The 14,389-nt window shown below is 37.0% G+C and overlaps 1 protein-coding gene and 3 non-coding genes across 7 annotated transcripts; 1 reads left to right on the top strand and 3 right to left on the bottom strand.

Moving 5' to 3' along the window:
• Positions 1-121: 121 nt before the first annotated feature.
• Positions 122-13,674, bottom strand: dnaja1 (DnaJ heat shock protein family (Hsp40) member A1). 4 transcript variants are annotated; one of them, XM_066661882.1, is made up of 10 exons: positions 9,820-9,848; positions 8,935-9,077; positions 7,619-7,772; positions 6,412-6,595; positions 4,947-5,051; positions 4,617-4,844; positions 4,188-4,302; positions 3,421-3,536; positions 3,009-3,109; positions 122-1,620 (listed from the first exon to the last, which is right to left on the bottom strand). In XM_066661882.1, exons 3-10 carry the CDS (start codon positions 7,748-7,750, stop codon positions 1,393-1,395), a joined length of 1,209 nt encoding a protein of 402 aa, XP_066517979.1. In that variant the 5' UTR covers positions 7,751-7,772; positions 8,935-9,077; positions 9,820-9,848; the 3' UTR covers positions 122-1,392. The 4 variants fall into 4 exon arrangements, with proteins under 4 accessions (XP_066517979.1, XP_066517981.1, XP_066517982.1 ...); XM_066661884.1 differs by lacking the exons at positions 8,935-9,077; positions 9,820-9,848 and adding an exon at positions 13,428-13,674; XM_066661885.1 differs by lacking the exon at positions 8,935-9,077 and having other exon boundaries at positions 9,820-9,853.
• trnar-ucu (transfer RNA arginine (anticodon UCU)) lies at positions 5,650-5,740 on the bottom strand. The gene is given in 2 exon segments: positions 5,650-5,685; positions 5,704-5,740. It is a non-coding gene; the product is annotated as a tRNA-Arg (tRNA).
• On the bottom strand, positions 10,375-10,465 carry trnar-ucu (transfer RNA arginine (anticodon UCU)). Its single transcript is given in 2 exon segments — positions 10,375-10,410; positions 10,429-10,465. It is a non-coding gene; the product is annotated as a tRNA-Arg (tRNA).
• trnak-uuu (transfer RNA lysine (anticodon UUU)) lies at positions 10,875-10,947 on the top strand. The gene has a single exon. It is a non-coding gene; the product is annotated as a tRNA-Lys (tRNA).
• Positions 13,675-14,389: the final 715 nt, after the last annotated feature.

The following is a 14,389-nucleotide window of genomic DNA, read 5'->3' as shown; positions in this document are numbered from 1 at the left end:
CAGCCAGATTCCGCTCAAGAGAGGTAGCTCTGGGTGTAATAAATAAACTGTAGTCATGAACACAAAATGCTGCTTATGAGGCAGTGTACAAAAAACCCATCCTAATACCATGAAGCACAGATTACAGAGAAAGATTTAATTTATAAATTTGGGTAAAAATGTTTACACAATTTGTCCTTATAAAACTAACGTTAACATGGCATTCAAGAAACAAAGACCACGATTTTTCACATATTCAGAAATTTCAATCCGTACATTGTTTAAACACACAAGCTAGTAAGGTTTCAAATATTAAGTCATTCGCTGCACAATTCAATTTTTTTTTTTTTTTTTTTAGGGAAGGATACATTTGGCTCTTTACATATTTAACAAGACTTTACAGGTAAAGATTCTGCAACATAATAGTCAGACAAACTTTTGAAAAGATAAGGATTTGTTAAGTTACTTTGAAAGGCAAACTTGTTCTTGCCTCTCAATTCTGCATACATTTGTTGTGATATGAAATTAATAAGATTTTTTTTTCAAGTGATAATTCATTCTTAAATAATGAATCATTTGGGAACTTTAACATCACAATGAAAAGCTACTAATGATACAAAATTGTCAGTCAACTTATTATTGTGCAAAAGCTGCTACACAAGGAAAAATTCTTTACAATACTTTTCGGGATCTTATTCAGATGTAAGTTCATGGTCATGTTTGTTTCATTCAGAAAAATGACAGCTAAGTAGGCACGGGTTTTTACCAAAGGCGTTTGTGGCACTGACTGCAAATAGGACTCTTAAAGAAAATGTTTGTCTAATGATGTGCTTTTCTGCACCAATTAATTTCTTGTTCTTCCCCTGTCCGTTTCTCCACACCAAACCTTTTTAAAGAGTCTTCTCTTAAACGTAAAACTGGTTTTAGACGTTTGTGGAAAAACTTTGAACTTTTGAAAGAAGCATGGACTAATAGTCATTATCAGTCACAATATAACAAGAGTACACTGCAGACCTCAAAAAAAAGCAACAAAAACAGGACATGGCTTTAGTTTTTGTCATTTCACCAAGACTGCTTCATGCTTTTGCCAGCTGCAGTGGGATGTTCCACAATAATCCATAGATACTGTATTGCAGGCATCAACATAAACCACTAACAGATCCTCTCAATGAGTGCCTCTCCAAAAGGCATTGGATTGTACACTTATCCACAATTCTTAATTTTAATAAAAAGAGATTTTTCCAGTCACAAATCAAAGAGGTCCCATAATTGCACAAGAGGCAATTCAGCAGACGGAAAATGGCATTGGCTCCAACCTCCAATTCTTGTCAAACTTTTCTCCAAAATAGATATCATTATCTATAGAGGAGGATGAAGAGGAGAAGAGCGAGGTTGTTTAAAGTGATGGAAGCCCTATGAGGTTTGACACTGTACCCCTCCACCTGAGTGAAAGTCTTCCTCATCTTCTATGTAATGGTAATGTCGTTGCTGATGGCTGAGGTCACAGTCTTCTAGGTCAGCATAAATGTAGAGGTCATCGTCCATGCTCTCAGGCTCGCTTTTCTCTCGTGTGTCGGGGAAATACTGCTCCAGCTGCTTCAATTTGTTTAAAGGGAGAAAGTTTGACTGAGGGAAGACAACCTGGGAAAATAAAACAGATCAATGTTTAATTTAAAACAGAGTACATCTTACAAGTAAATATTATATATAAATGACTGTGCCAAATATTAAATAAATAAATATTAAAAACTTTTTTGGGCATTTCAACAGTAAAGCTCAAAGTATGAGGTCAAGGTCTGGAGAAGATTTGGTGCTTTATATCAATGTCTTTACAATACTAACAACAACAAGTAATAAAATATAAAATTAATTTATTACTTGTTTTTGAACATTTCTAAAACGAAGCATCTTAACATTTTATCAACCAAGTAATCTATACTTGATAAAGGAACAGGGCATCGCTGGGAACTAGATATTTATTACGGACTTAAATTTCTAACTTCACAGCCTTGTTTATTTTGAGTAACGCCTCGCTCTGGTGTTCTGGCTTTAATAACCCAGAGATTTTGTCTGTTTTCATGTAAAGTTAAACAAAAAGCTGTGCACATGTAATTTACTTGTCAGAAAGTCAGTAACATTGAGATGTGTTCGTGTATTTGTGTCTTTATAGGAACAGACAAGATGACTTTCTGTTAAACAAGATAACAAAAGGCTGTGTCACAGAAATGTTCTTCAAACATAGAGACTGTGATAAATATTACCTCAACGCATTTCTGTTTGAGGCTCCATTAAAACACTGAGCTGCACCGTGGTGGATGATGGACCTACAGTGCTGAAGCAGCACAAGTGTGTCTCAATTCAGCTCTCAACCCCTTAAAAACACATTTTTAGGTCCCAAAAGTACTTGTCCAGGGAACAGCCGAACAATTCTGAATATAGTTCACAAACTGGAATGCGAATTATAGCTGAACTAACAGCCGTGTATTGGTGCTACCTTAAGTTCTCTCTGTGAAATACGACTGAATTAACAGCTCCTACTCGTGCACGCAGTAGGCACTGTGTGCCGAGTAGACAAAAAACATTAATTACTTCTTAATTAATGGCTCAAATCTAAAGGTTTCACCTCAATTAATTATTATTACTTGGAAAGTATCAACACATTGGAAAAAAAGTTCACATATTAATTTATTCATTCGTTGTCTGTAACCGCTTATCCAGTTCAGGGTCACCGTGGGTCCGGACCTACCTGGAATCACTGGGCTCAAGGCAGGAACACACCTTGGAGGGGGGTGTCAGTCCTTCACAGGGCGACACATTCACTCACACACCTATGGACACTTCTGAGTCGCCAATCCATGCAGACATACTAAACTCCTCACAGTCAGTCACTTGGAGCGGGACTTGAAACCACAATCTCCAGGTCCCTGGAGCTGTGTGACAGCGACATTATCTGCTGTGCCAATGTGCCGCCTCTTCACATATTCAAGTAAAAATAATAGGATTGTTGACAGAAAATACACTGTACTTACATTAAAGGTGATGATGAGTTTGCCTTTTTCAAATGGTCGACGATACATAGGCATCCCTTCATTCAACACACACTTTATATCGCCTGGTCTGATCAACTCGCCTGCCCGACACAAGAGATTTTATACATATATCATTATTACCAAACACATCTAAACACTGCACTGCTTCACAAAGTCTTTTCGATTCTAATTCCTCTGACTGTACGGATATGGGTTGATAACATGATAACTACCCACAGCACATGGTTTACTTACATATGAAACAATTAAAGTGACTTTGGCCCACATCTCAAACAAGTAATAACTGTTTAAAAATGTTCTAAGAAGGAGTCAGTTGGTACTGGTTCTACATGTATTAAGGTTTGTGCCTGTAAAAGTGAGCAGACGTGAATTCAGGAACATTTATATTTACCTGGATGAGAAGTGATGAGAAGGGTTCTGTTGTCCAGTGTTTTGACAGGTTTCTGGAAACCACACAATGACTCCACAAGTGGAATTTCCATCGTCATGTACAGGTCCTCATCCTGTCTGTGAGAAAATGATTAGCAACACATTAAAAACATGTAGCATAGTATTGTTTAGGAAGTCTCGCTTTTACACAAAGACAATAGTTACCAGTGAAACAGGAAATAGAAATTTTAAAAGTTTTACTGTTAAGCTCTTATTGAATTAGATCCACAATACATCACTTATCTTACACCAAATTCAGCCCTATGTCATTTTCACACCAACTCCTGTCAGCGTTCAACACACATCTCAAAACCAAACGTTACATTTTTTTCTGTCGCTGCCCATAGGCTCTGGAATAAATTTGATCTCATAATAAATTGATGGGTATAAATATAATTGTAACATCTACCTTATTTCTATTGCTTTTGGTACAGCCTAAGGTCACCTCATGGTTTATTAAGTCCAGTCTACTTCTGAATTGTTCATCTTCTTAAAAGTATTTCCTGTCAGTTTTATTAATTTCTGTTATTGTGTTGTATGTGCTTTTCTTTAGTCTTGATTTAACTTGTTCTATTTTAATTCAACCTTCTGTGTATGTGTGTATTGTCAACACACCTTCCTCAATAGTAAAGCACTCTTGCTTTAGATGTTCTATGTCAATGAAGGCAAATCGAGTTGACTTTAAACAGGCATCAACACTGTGTACATGTAAGCACTTATGTTGCTTACCTCCTGAACACAGGATGATCCTTCTGGTCCAAGACGATAATAATGTCTCCAGGTTCTAGACCAGGCTCCTGGTCTCCTTCCCCATGGAAAACAATCTTCTGTCCATCTTTCATACCTGCCAATCAAATGATGATCTGCCCTGTTAAAGACAGCCTGCTCTACTTATTGAAAAATGGTTCCTCATTAACCAGCAGAAATTTTCTATGGCTAAACTGTGATCTACAAACAAGTGATGATGAAACAACAGAAAATGTGTGCACACACACATACATATATTATTTAATGATTTATATATTGTACTCATGAACACCACATTTAGGAGCCACTAGGCTACTAATAGTCAAAAGTTTTTTTATTCAGCATTGCATCGTATTTGCTATTCTTTGCAACAGCAGATATGCACAACACAAAGATCATTCCTCTCCTCACCTTTATCAATGTGAACCTCCAGAATCTTTTTCTGCCGCAGGATTTTGCGCCCAGCACAGGCTTTGCAGCGATCTCTGTGGCTCAAGCGCTGGCCCTGCCCATGACAGCCAACGCAGATAGTGGAGATCTGCTGCACCATGCCAGGAGCCAACTGATGGAGTCTCACTTGGAGGCCGGTGCCCCGGCATGATGGACACACCTCCACAGCCCCTTTACGGCCCCCGCGTCCTGAGCACAACACCACATATGTTAAAAGACAGCAAAAGGATGACTTGGAAAACATGAAAGAGAAAGAGAAATTAGTTATTTCATTATGTCCAGATATGTTACCTTCACATCTCTCACATATGACATTTTTCTGTACAGCCAGCTTCCTAGTGGTTCCATTGTAAAGATCATCCAAAGACACTGTCAGCTGGTGTACCACATTTTTCCCTGTGAAAACAAGAACATGACATGTTACTGGACTCAAAAATCTATCAAATTTTCCCTAAGCTAGAATCTGATTGAGGTCTTCTAACATTTCTACAGCTAAAAGATTTTAGAACCTGCACTGACCCCTGCAGGTCTTAACTGTATAAGACATTTCTTAACTGCAATTTCCCTCTGGGATCAATAAAGTATATCTGATTTTGCTATACTATTACATTCAAATTTACATTTTATTGTAACCCTTATAAAGCAAAGAAACAGGTTTTTCTTCTATAGTCTAGACCCTAGAAACCTAGAGGATGTACAAATACCCACAACAAACCTGTACTTCACAAACCCTGATGAAATGAGAAGCAAATAAAAGCCATGTCCACAAGTAAATTATAAAGGGTCATTATTGAAAAACAAATATTAACTGAGGTTAATACTGTTTTTTTCCATTAAGACCTGGTGCATAACTATATCCATTAGAAAAAAACTAGCAGCATAAGGCACAAAATTACCAGCACAATACATATTATTTAACCTATATTATTATGCCACACACCCTCCTTAGACAGGATTTTATGATGTTGATAATATTTCACATTAACATAAACAGCGACTCTGGTGGGACTCGAACCCACAACCTTTGAATCACATCTCAGTGCTTGACTAGAAGTCCAATGCGCTATCCATTGCGCCACAGAGCCACCTGGCGACACATAGCGGAAAATACAAGTCTGAAAACCATCTAGAAACAAATCCTCAATTCAAGCACTACCCGAGGTCTAAAAGAGTAAATGCAAGCAGCCAGTTCTGGCTAAATCCTACTGTGAAAAATACTCAAAAATGGAAGGTGCACTTTTGGTGGAAATACTCCCTTGCTCCAGGCTCGTATGCTTTTTCATAGTTATGAATGCAACGTGTCAAAGGGCGTTAACACTGCCTGAGAGATTAGCAGAATGTGACGTAATCTTCTGCATCTATAGCAGAGTTGGACTACAATCCTGCAGCAGCTGAACTGACTACAGTAAACATGATTTTTTGAAAATTTGGAAAATTAAGTGGGGCTGGTATGTTTTATAATTAAACATTACATTACAGTTGTTAATTTAAAAACAGGTCTTACTCTTAATTACAGACTGGGAGATTCTTCTGTACTTGTGTCTTCTAAATTTTTTTTTTTATCTGGAACATGTGCTGATATAACCGAATGTAAACACCTGAGGACTTGGCAGTACATTGATGGAATGGAATGGGGGTGGGGGGGTATGCCTCACCCTTTCATAAATTAACACGTTTCAATCAGTAATCCATTTAGTTATTAGCCATACACAGGAAAATCAATTGAGAAACTTGTGAAAATTAGAAACTTTAGTACCTCTCCTCTCTCTGTGCATACGGCCCCCTCCACCAAAGAACAAATCAAAAATATCCATTGGGGAACCAAAGCCCCCTCCACCTCCACTGCCACCTTCCTTAATGGCCTTCTCTCCTCCTCGATCATACAGCTCTCTCTTTTTCACATCTGATAGCACCTCATAGGCTTGAGAGATCTGTTTAAACTGTTGGAAGATAAGACACACAAACTCAAACCAGTTCAGAATAAAATGAGACCACACAGAGAGGGTGAGTTTGTGTGTGTTTACTGCCCCTAGTGCACTAGTGCATGCATGGGGTTGTGTGTTTACTGCCACGGATGGGTTAAATTTCAGAAACTTTATCTAACTGACGTACATGTGCAAAATTGTGTGATTATCACAATAACTGAAATGATTGCATTAACGCTAATTTTTTAAAATGAAATGTTTACTAAATTACTAAATGCCAGCACCTTTATACTTTATTTAACAGAACTAATATATTCCTGATAAAAGAAGTGGGGCTCATTGGAAACCAGTCATGTATGTAGAAATATTTAAACATACATATATACACGTCTGATTGATAAAACAGCACTGTGGGTTGTCAGTAAGCCCCATCATGGCCTTGTATAATATATTGAATAAACCACTCTCTTAGTCATATTCCAGCTTTAATATGTCTGGAAAATTCACCTGTTTTGAGTAATGATAGTTAGAAAGCTTTGCAAAATGCCCAACAGAAAGTAATCCACAGTCAGACATGTACAGTGTAATGTACAGTTTTGTAAAATATAGAGCAAAAAATGATAGACTCATAGGTTACAGAAATGCCTCTACACATGAAGAGATGACACATTATCTTAAAACTTTCAACACATTTCTTTTTGTTCATCTAATAAAACACTGTACAGTTAAGCTCAGTGTGGCTGCAAAACATGGCTAATCGTGTTTAAGCAAAATTGGCGTACACAGCTGAAGGAAACAAGACGAAGTGTGTCCCAATTATGCTCTCAAACCTCTGACTCCTGTAACCCTTGCTCCCCTTTGGCTGACCCTTCAACATCACCAAAGGGCACACGTCAAGGAAGCCTCAAGTCTTAGGGCAAGTACACAGGAAGACAGTGGTAACTCTAGCCACCTCCCCTTATCCCTCACAGTGAAATCAATGATTGCTAACTCGTATACATTATAGATTTAAACAATCCTGGAAATTCATTTACTTACCTTCTCCCCTTCAGTTGGATTTTTATCTGGGTGGTATTTCAAGGCCAGTTTGCGGTATGCTTTCTTCAACTCATCTGGGCTAGCATTGGGCTTTACACCCAGAAGGTCGTAAAAACCTGTCTCTTTCACCATGCTGGCCACTAAGTAGATCAAACTGTTGAAAAAAAAAAGAAGTTTTGAATTAGTTATATAAACCATTTATATACCAGCCAAATATGCAAATATTTCTAAGTTGCAGAAATACAATAGAATCTCTACAGGAAAACATTACATAGAAATGTTTCGCTTAATTGTTTTAGTCATTCATTATAAAATGTATTTACTATGGATTTTTTTTTTCACTGACACTGTCCAACAGGCCCCATGCTAATGGATCTTAATAGCAACTCATTAGTTCACAATATGGAGACTGAAACCAGCTTCAAGGTTTGGGAAGTGCAATATACGCAGGGAAAAAGAGATGTGCAATTCATCGCAAGGTAACTTGACAACCAAGATAACTGTTAAAAAATAACTTACCTATCACTAGCATTATACAGGTACTTGTAAAATGTTAGCTTTAGAAATGCCAAACTAAGCCAAATCTAAGTTAGTTCCTGTTACATGACAACCTTAGTCAGATGATCCAGGTTAAGCAGCTTTATAGATAACGCTCGAAGGGTTAGTCAGTTATTCTATATCGCTTACACGGGCTATTTGAACTAAACAAAACTAAATTCGCTGGAATCCGTATTTTCATTTTTTTGTCAGATTCTTATTCGACTTTCACAGTTCCACCTTAAATGGTTCATCAGTTGTAGTCCAGCGTCAATTTAAGGTGGAAAGGACAAATAGAATAACAAGCAGACTCTTAAGAATACAATTTCGTCGTAGTTTTTAGGTTGAATGTGTAACCGCCGTATACTTTTAGGGTGGAACTCAAAATTCTTATAAGCTAGTGTACACCGAACGTCTTAAAGTGGAAGCTTTCTTTATCCCTTAAAATTACCCTACCGCTGTAACATTAGCTAACAGCTTCACCTTTAAAGTGAACGGGTAAAAGCATATAAGAAGCCAATTTCTTACATTTACTTTGTATCTGTTATTCTTTTTAAGTTGTATATTTTCGAGAAATACAGCGGATATCGTTGACTGCCGCACCATTTAAGGTGGAACGGAAGATTGAATAAGAAGCGAACTCGAATTATCTAGGAATTCCTTAATTGCACCGTTTCTTTTTCCCGGGTGTATAAACTAAATGATTCGTCGTTATTTTGACCGTTTAACCGTTTACCGACAGTACTTTAATGGTTGTATTTCACAGGTAAATATCTTACTGTGAGAGAGAGAGTAGTCCGCGCCGTTCTCATGAACCTGAGTGTAATGTAGTAACAAGCTGTAGTCGGAGGCGGGGGAACTTCTAGAAGCTTCTAGTGACTCTCCACTCTCTCTGACTGAGGGATTTCTCAATGTCTGGACCCTGTTCAACACAGCATGCGTACCTCAGCAAAAGGTATTAAAGGAGAATCGCACTCCTTCTTCAAACCAGTATACATGATTACACCTTCAAGGTGTAAACATGCAGAATAATTTACTGAGAAATGTTCCATTTCAGAGAAGCACTAATCAGAATCATCCACATAGTGCTGGTGGTAAGAACCAGACGCCTCAGCTGAATGCCTCTGTAGCAACATTTGTTTTTGTGGGAGGCTGAGAAAAGAACCACAAGAAGAGAATAAAGATTCAAATCAGTCTTTGGAGTTGTTGAGGCCAGGGTGAAAGTGGCTCAATGGAATGCTATCACTGATTCTTTAGATAAGGAACAAATTAAGATCTTCAACGTTTGTTTTCTAATACTACATTAATACAAAATGGATACATTTTCAACTCTGTTAGATACATCAAAAATCATGATATTTTAGTTAGATCCATGCAAAAAAGAGTGTAAAGTCCTCAGGTGTCTAATAATGATGTTATAAACCAGAATTAAACAATACAATAAATTACATACATTTTTGTTCTGATTATTTTGAAAAACCCAGCTGTGAAATTCTTAAAGTTTTGTATATTCATTTTCATATTAAGCCTGCATAGTCAAAATTCAAAATGCACAGAAGATAGCAAAGCATGAAGTTCAGCTGGAGTTTTTAATATATAGACAATATATTGAAAAAATATTAGCATATTATGCTATAGGGGGAAAAAAATACAAAAAACTTCACCTGATGGTGTTTGCTGACAGTGTTCGACAAACAACTGATGAAAATAAAAAGACAGTGTTTATGTTAAAGTTGAGACTGCAGTAATCAATGTAGTTCATAATACTAAAAACTTGAAAAGTTACAAGACCACACATCCTACTCATAAACCCACCAAGGCCAGGAAATGAACATCTTAAAGAATGATGTGGAATGTCTAGTAGGTGAATGTTACAACTTTGGATTTGTGAGTACGTGGAAGCCAGGCCACCAGCATGAACTATTTATTCATATTGGAATATTATGTACTTCTGCTGCTCATATGTAAAAATGTAAAATGCTAATACTAATTAGCAACCAATTCTGTTAGCAATGTAAATTGCATAAATACATTTTGCTGCTAGGGGAGGCTGTCCACACTCAATGTTTACTGACAAGTGTATTTCAAATGAAAATAAGAATGTAGAATTAACAGCGTACAGTGCATTTCTCTGATCTGATCAAGCGTTGGGGTAAAAAGCTTAGTGACATCTACATGCATTTAGATAAAATACGTGCTTCTAAAACGGACAAAAACTGCGACTCCGGTGGGACTCGAACCCACAACCTTTGAATCACATCTCAGTGCTTGACTAGAAGTCCAATGCGCTATCCATTGCGCCACGGAGCCACCTGTTGAACTCTTCTACAACTGAACCTAAGAAGTATGAAGACTTTGGAGATAGCCTCATACGAACTAAAGATCATCATCATCACCATGTTTATCTTTTCCGCTTGTCTATTTCAGGGTCGCGGTTCGAACCTTTTAATAATATACTATACTTTAACTGATTTTCCTAACACTTCTAATCCACTTTTATTGGACCTCGTTAAAACAATGCCGAAGTAGCAATATATCGCCGGTAGAGGGGGGTATTTGATTAGATATGTAAAGAAATGTTAAACCGTTAAATAAGGAGATAAAATATGAGCTACCACACCGCAGTATGTGATTATATGTACTAAATACACTATATACGATATAAGGGTGACCCAACCCTAACCTTTTCTGTAAATACAGCCCTGAGAGAAAGCCTAGAGCCCGGATAGCTCAGTCGGTAGAGCATCAGACTTTTAATCTGAGGGTCCAGGGTTCAAGTCCCTGTTCGGGCGCTACGTTTTTTTTCTCTTACCGTTGCTTTTCTTCTTCAATACAAAGTAGTAAAAATGTTTGTAGACACTCCTTATAATGAGAAATTGTTGTATAACGAGAAGTGTATCCACTGTACACACAAGTATTCAAGTATTGTATAATCAATTGACAATACTGTAAGTATGAGGGAAAAAACATCTTCAAAATACTTTATTTACGAGACGCACTTGCAATGATATATTCACAGTTCAAAATTACCCATCCTTTATTTAACTTCCTTTTCAAAACAAACATTAAGTTAATTATTACAATTATGTATAAACTATGTACAGTGTGTCTTTTTAACAGTGTCTAACCAACCACGGTAAAGTTAGTTTTCTTTTCGAATATTCTGAATGGTACGAACACAGAACAGTGCACAGTTTTTATGGACACGGTGCATTTGATATATGCTCTTTTCCCTTTCAATAGCTAAAAAAACAGACCGTTTTTGACATCGCAACGACGTGCATTCGTTTCTAGACTCTGTCTACAGCAATGCACACCATCGTCTTTCAGCCTAATTTGCTTAAATACGATTAAATACGTACTTTCCTGTCGCCGCTAACAACAGAAGACAATCTTCAATAGCTTCGTTTTCACTGTGTTTATAAACATCAGATTGGCCGTGTTAGATACTAGGAGTGATGGGGAAGAATGCACAGCAAATGTGTTTTCATACTGACCTCTCATTAACAGTTAAATTCAGAATTTAGGTCTGTCTGTCTGTCTGTCTCTCTCTCTCTCTCTCACACTCACACACTGTCTCACTCTCAGTCTGTCTCTCACTCTCTCTCTTCTCTCACTCTCAGTCTGTCTCTCACTCTCACTCTATCTGTCTTTCTGTCTGTCTGATCTGATTCACCCAGGAGGGGTCAGGTAGTGAGGACTGTGGACACAGTGAAGAATACCAGAAACTGTGAGACGTAGTGAAGCAGAAAGCTTTATTTAAAAAGCTTTATTTTAAATTCTTATTTAAAGAGAATAAAGAGCATGTTAAAGTTCTTTCTGTGTAATTCTGTTTTTGGAATATTTTCTTTTAAATGTTAAGCCTTTATTTTTTAATATAAAGTGTACATTGTGTTTGATATCATACACATGATTTATTTTATCAATAAAATGATTGATGTATGGAAAAAATCTTTTTTTTAATGAATTTTTAAATTTATTTTCTTTATTAACTTTTCAACCAAGTTACATACGACTTTAAAATCAACTGTGCATTGTAGACATTAATCACACTAAGCATGCACACCCTTTGGATTGTCTATAAAATTAAAATCTTGGTTTTTATCGACATTTTAGAAATGTAATTTTCAATAACTTTTTAACCAAGTTACATAGGACTTTAAATTCAGCTGTGCATTGTAGACAAATCACACTTCTTTTTGCAGGCTTCAAGAGCAGATGTTCTCAAACATCTGACCTTCTTAAACACTCATTACTGTTTGTTGTCATTCTCTCAAATGACAATTTTTGTAAAACATTTTTTTCATATTTTAAGCAAATTGTTATAGATTTATTGATTTAAATATATTTTATATATAAGAAAATAAATTTAAAAATTCAATAAAAAACGAGAATTTTCCATCCATCAATCATTTTATTGATAAAATAAATCATGTGTATGATATCAAACACAATGTACACTTTATATTAAAAAATAAAGGTTTAACATTTAAAAGAACAGATTCCAAAAACAGAATTACACAGAAAGAACTTTAACATGCTCTTTATTCTCTTTAAATCAGAATTTAAAATAAAGCTTTTTAAATAAAGCTTTCTGCTTCACTACTTCTCACAGTCTCTGGTATTCTTCACTGTGTCCACAGTCCTCACTACCTGACCCCTCCTGGGTGAATCAGATCAGATCAGACAGAAAGACAGAGAGTGAGAGACAGACTGAGTGTGTGAGTGTGTGTGTGTGTGTGAGAGAGAGAGAGAGAGAGAGAGAGAGAGAGAGAGAGAGAGAGAGAGAGAAACATAAATTCTGAATTTAACTGTTAATGAGAGGTCAGTATGAAAACACATTTGCTGTGCATTCTTCCCCATCACTCCGAGTATCTAACACGGCCAATCTGATGTTTATAAACACAGTGAAAACGAAGCTATTGAAGATTGTCTTCTGTTGTTAGCGGCGGCAGGAAAGTACGTATTTAATCGTATTTAAGCAAATTAGGCTGCAATTTAAGCACGACGGTCTGTTTTTTTAGCTATTGAAAGGAAAAGGAGCATATATCAAATGCACCGGAGCGTCCATAAAAACTGCACTGTTCTCTGTGTTCGTACCATTCAGAATATGTAGCGATAGTGATAACCCTGTGGCAGATATAACCTTATTTTGAAAAGGTATTGACGCCGGAAAACCGAATATCTAAAAGAAAACTAACTTCACCGTGGTCATTAGCCATTGTCACAGAGGTTTTTCTAGTATTTCAACAGGAAAGCTCAAAATACATACCATTGTCATTGGGAGGGCTGGCGAAGCTTTGGTGCTTCATATCAAGGTCTTTGTTTACAATAATTACAAATAATATAATATAAAAAATAGTTTATCTTCTCAGTTGCTGAGCGTGTGTATAATCATGGAAAGCCTGTTATTTTCTGCACAAAGCTAGCTACAAAACTGAAGCACCGTGTTGAGATGATGTTAAAGTAACTCGTTTACCTAGGGTGACCAGACGTCCTCTTTTACCAGGACATGTCCTCTTTTCCAGACTTAAAAACACAAACGTCCAGGATTTTGTTTTTCTAGAGCTTACGTAGAATTTCGAGAAGTTTCTTTCACAAACTAGTCCCGCCCTCCCCTACTTCGATTGGTTCATTTGAGAAGGGGGCGTGGTGAAGTAGCCTAAAATCTTCTGATTGGACGGTCTGACTGTAGAGCTACCGTTCGATAACCTTCTCAGTAAACATTTAATTGGTCGTCTGCACATCAGCAGTCCTTGTTTACGTCAGGCAAAGCTCATGTACCTGCCCTCATCTCGAGCAGCTATGCCGAAACGTAAATGTAAGTTCTCGCATGAATTAAAAAAGAAATTCCCAGGTGTAGCAAATAAAGGTGTAAAGGACCTAAAACACAAATAGGTTCAGCTAAGCATACAACGGCAGCCCCCCACTTGATAAAGGAACAGGGCATCGCTGGGAACTAGATATTTATTACTGACTTATCGCAAAATTTCCATAAGGGTCCGACTAATTAAACGGTGCTGTAATAAACTCCCAGTCTCGTTTATTTTGAGTAACACCTAACGCCTCGCTCTGGTGTTCTGGATTTAATAACGCGGCCATTTTGCCCGTTTTCGTGAAAAGTTAAAACGCTGTGTAGATGTAGCGATAATTTACTCGTCAGAAAATTGAGCTGTATCCGTGTCGTTATAGGGGCATATAGTAGATAACAAAAGGCTGTGTCACAGAAACATT

Source organism: Hoplias malabaricus, chromosome 2, assembly GCF_029633855.1.
Source record: "Hoplias malabaricus isolate fHopMal1 chromosome 2, fHopMal1.hap1, whole genome shotgun sequence".
NCBI classification, from domain to species: Eukaryota; Metazoa; Chordata; class Actinopteri; order Characiformes; family Erythrinidae; genus Hoplias; species Hoplias malabaricus.
Note: the sequence above shows the minus strand (reverse complement) of the source record. Positions and strands in the feature narration are given on the sequence as shown.

Excerpts from the sequence above, each read along its gene's own strand:
- dnaja1 (XM_066661884.1), bottom strand. The coding sequence starts at position 7,750 with ATGGTGAAAGAGACAGGTTTTTACGACCTTCTGGGTGTAAAGCCCAAT. Across the intron at positions 4,845-4,946 it reads CATATGTGAGAGATGTGAAG|GACGCGGGGGCCGTAAAGGG; the intron begins GTAACATATCTG and ends TGTTGTGCTCAG. Across the intron at positions 4,303-4,616 it reads GGAGGTTCACATTGATAAAG|GTATGAAAGATGGACAGAAG; the intron begins GTGAGGAGAGGA and ends TTTGATTGGCAG.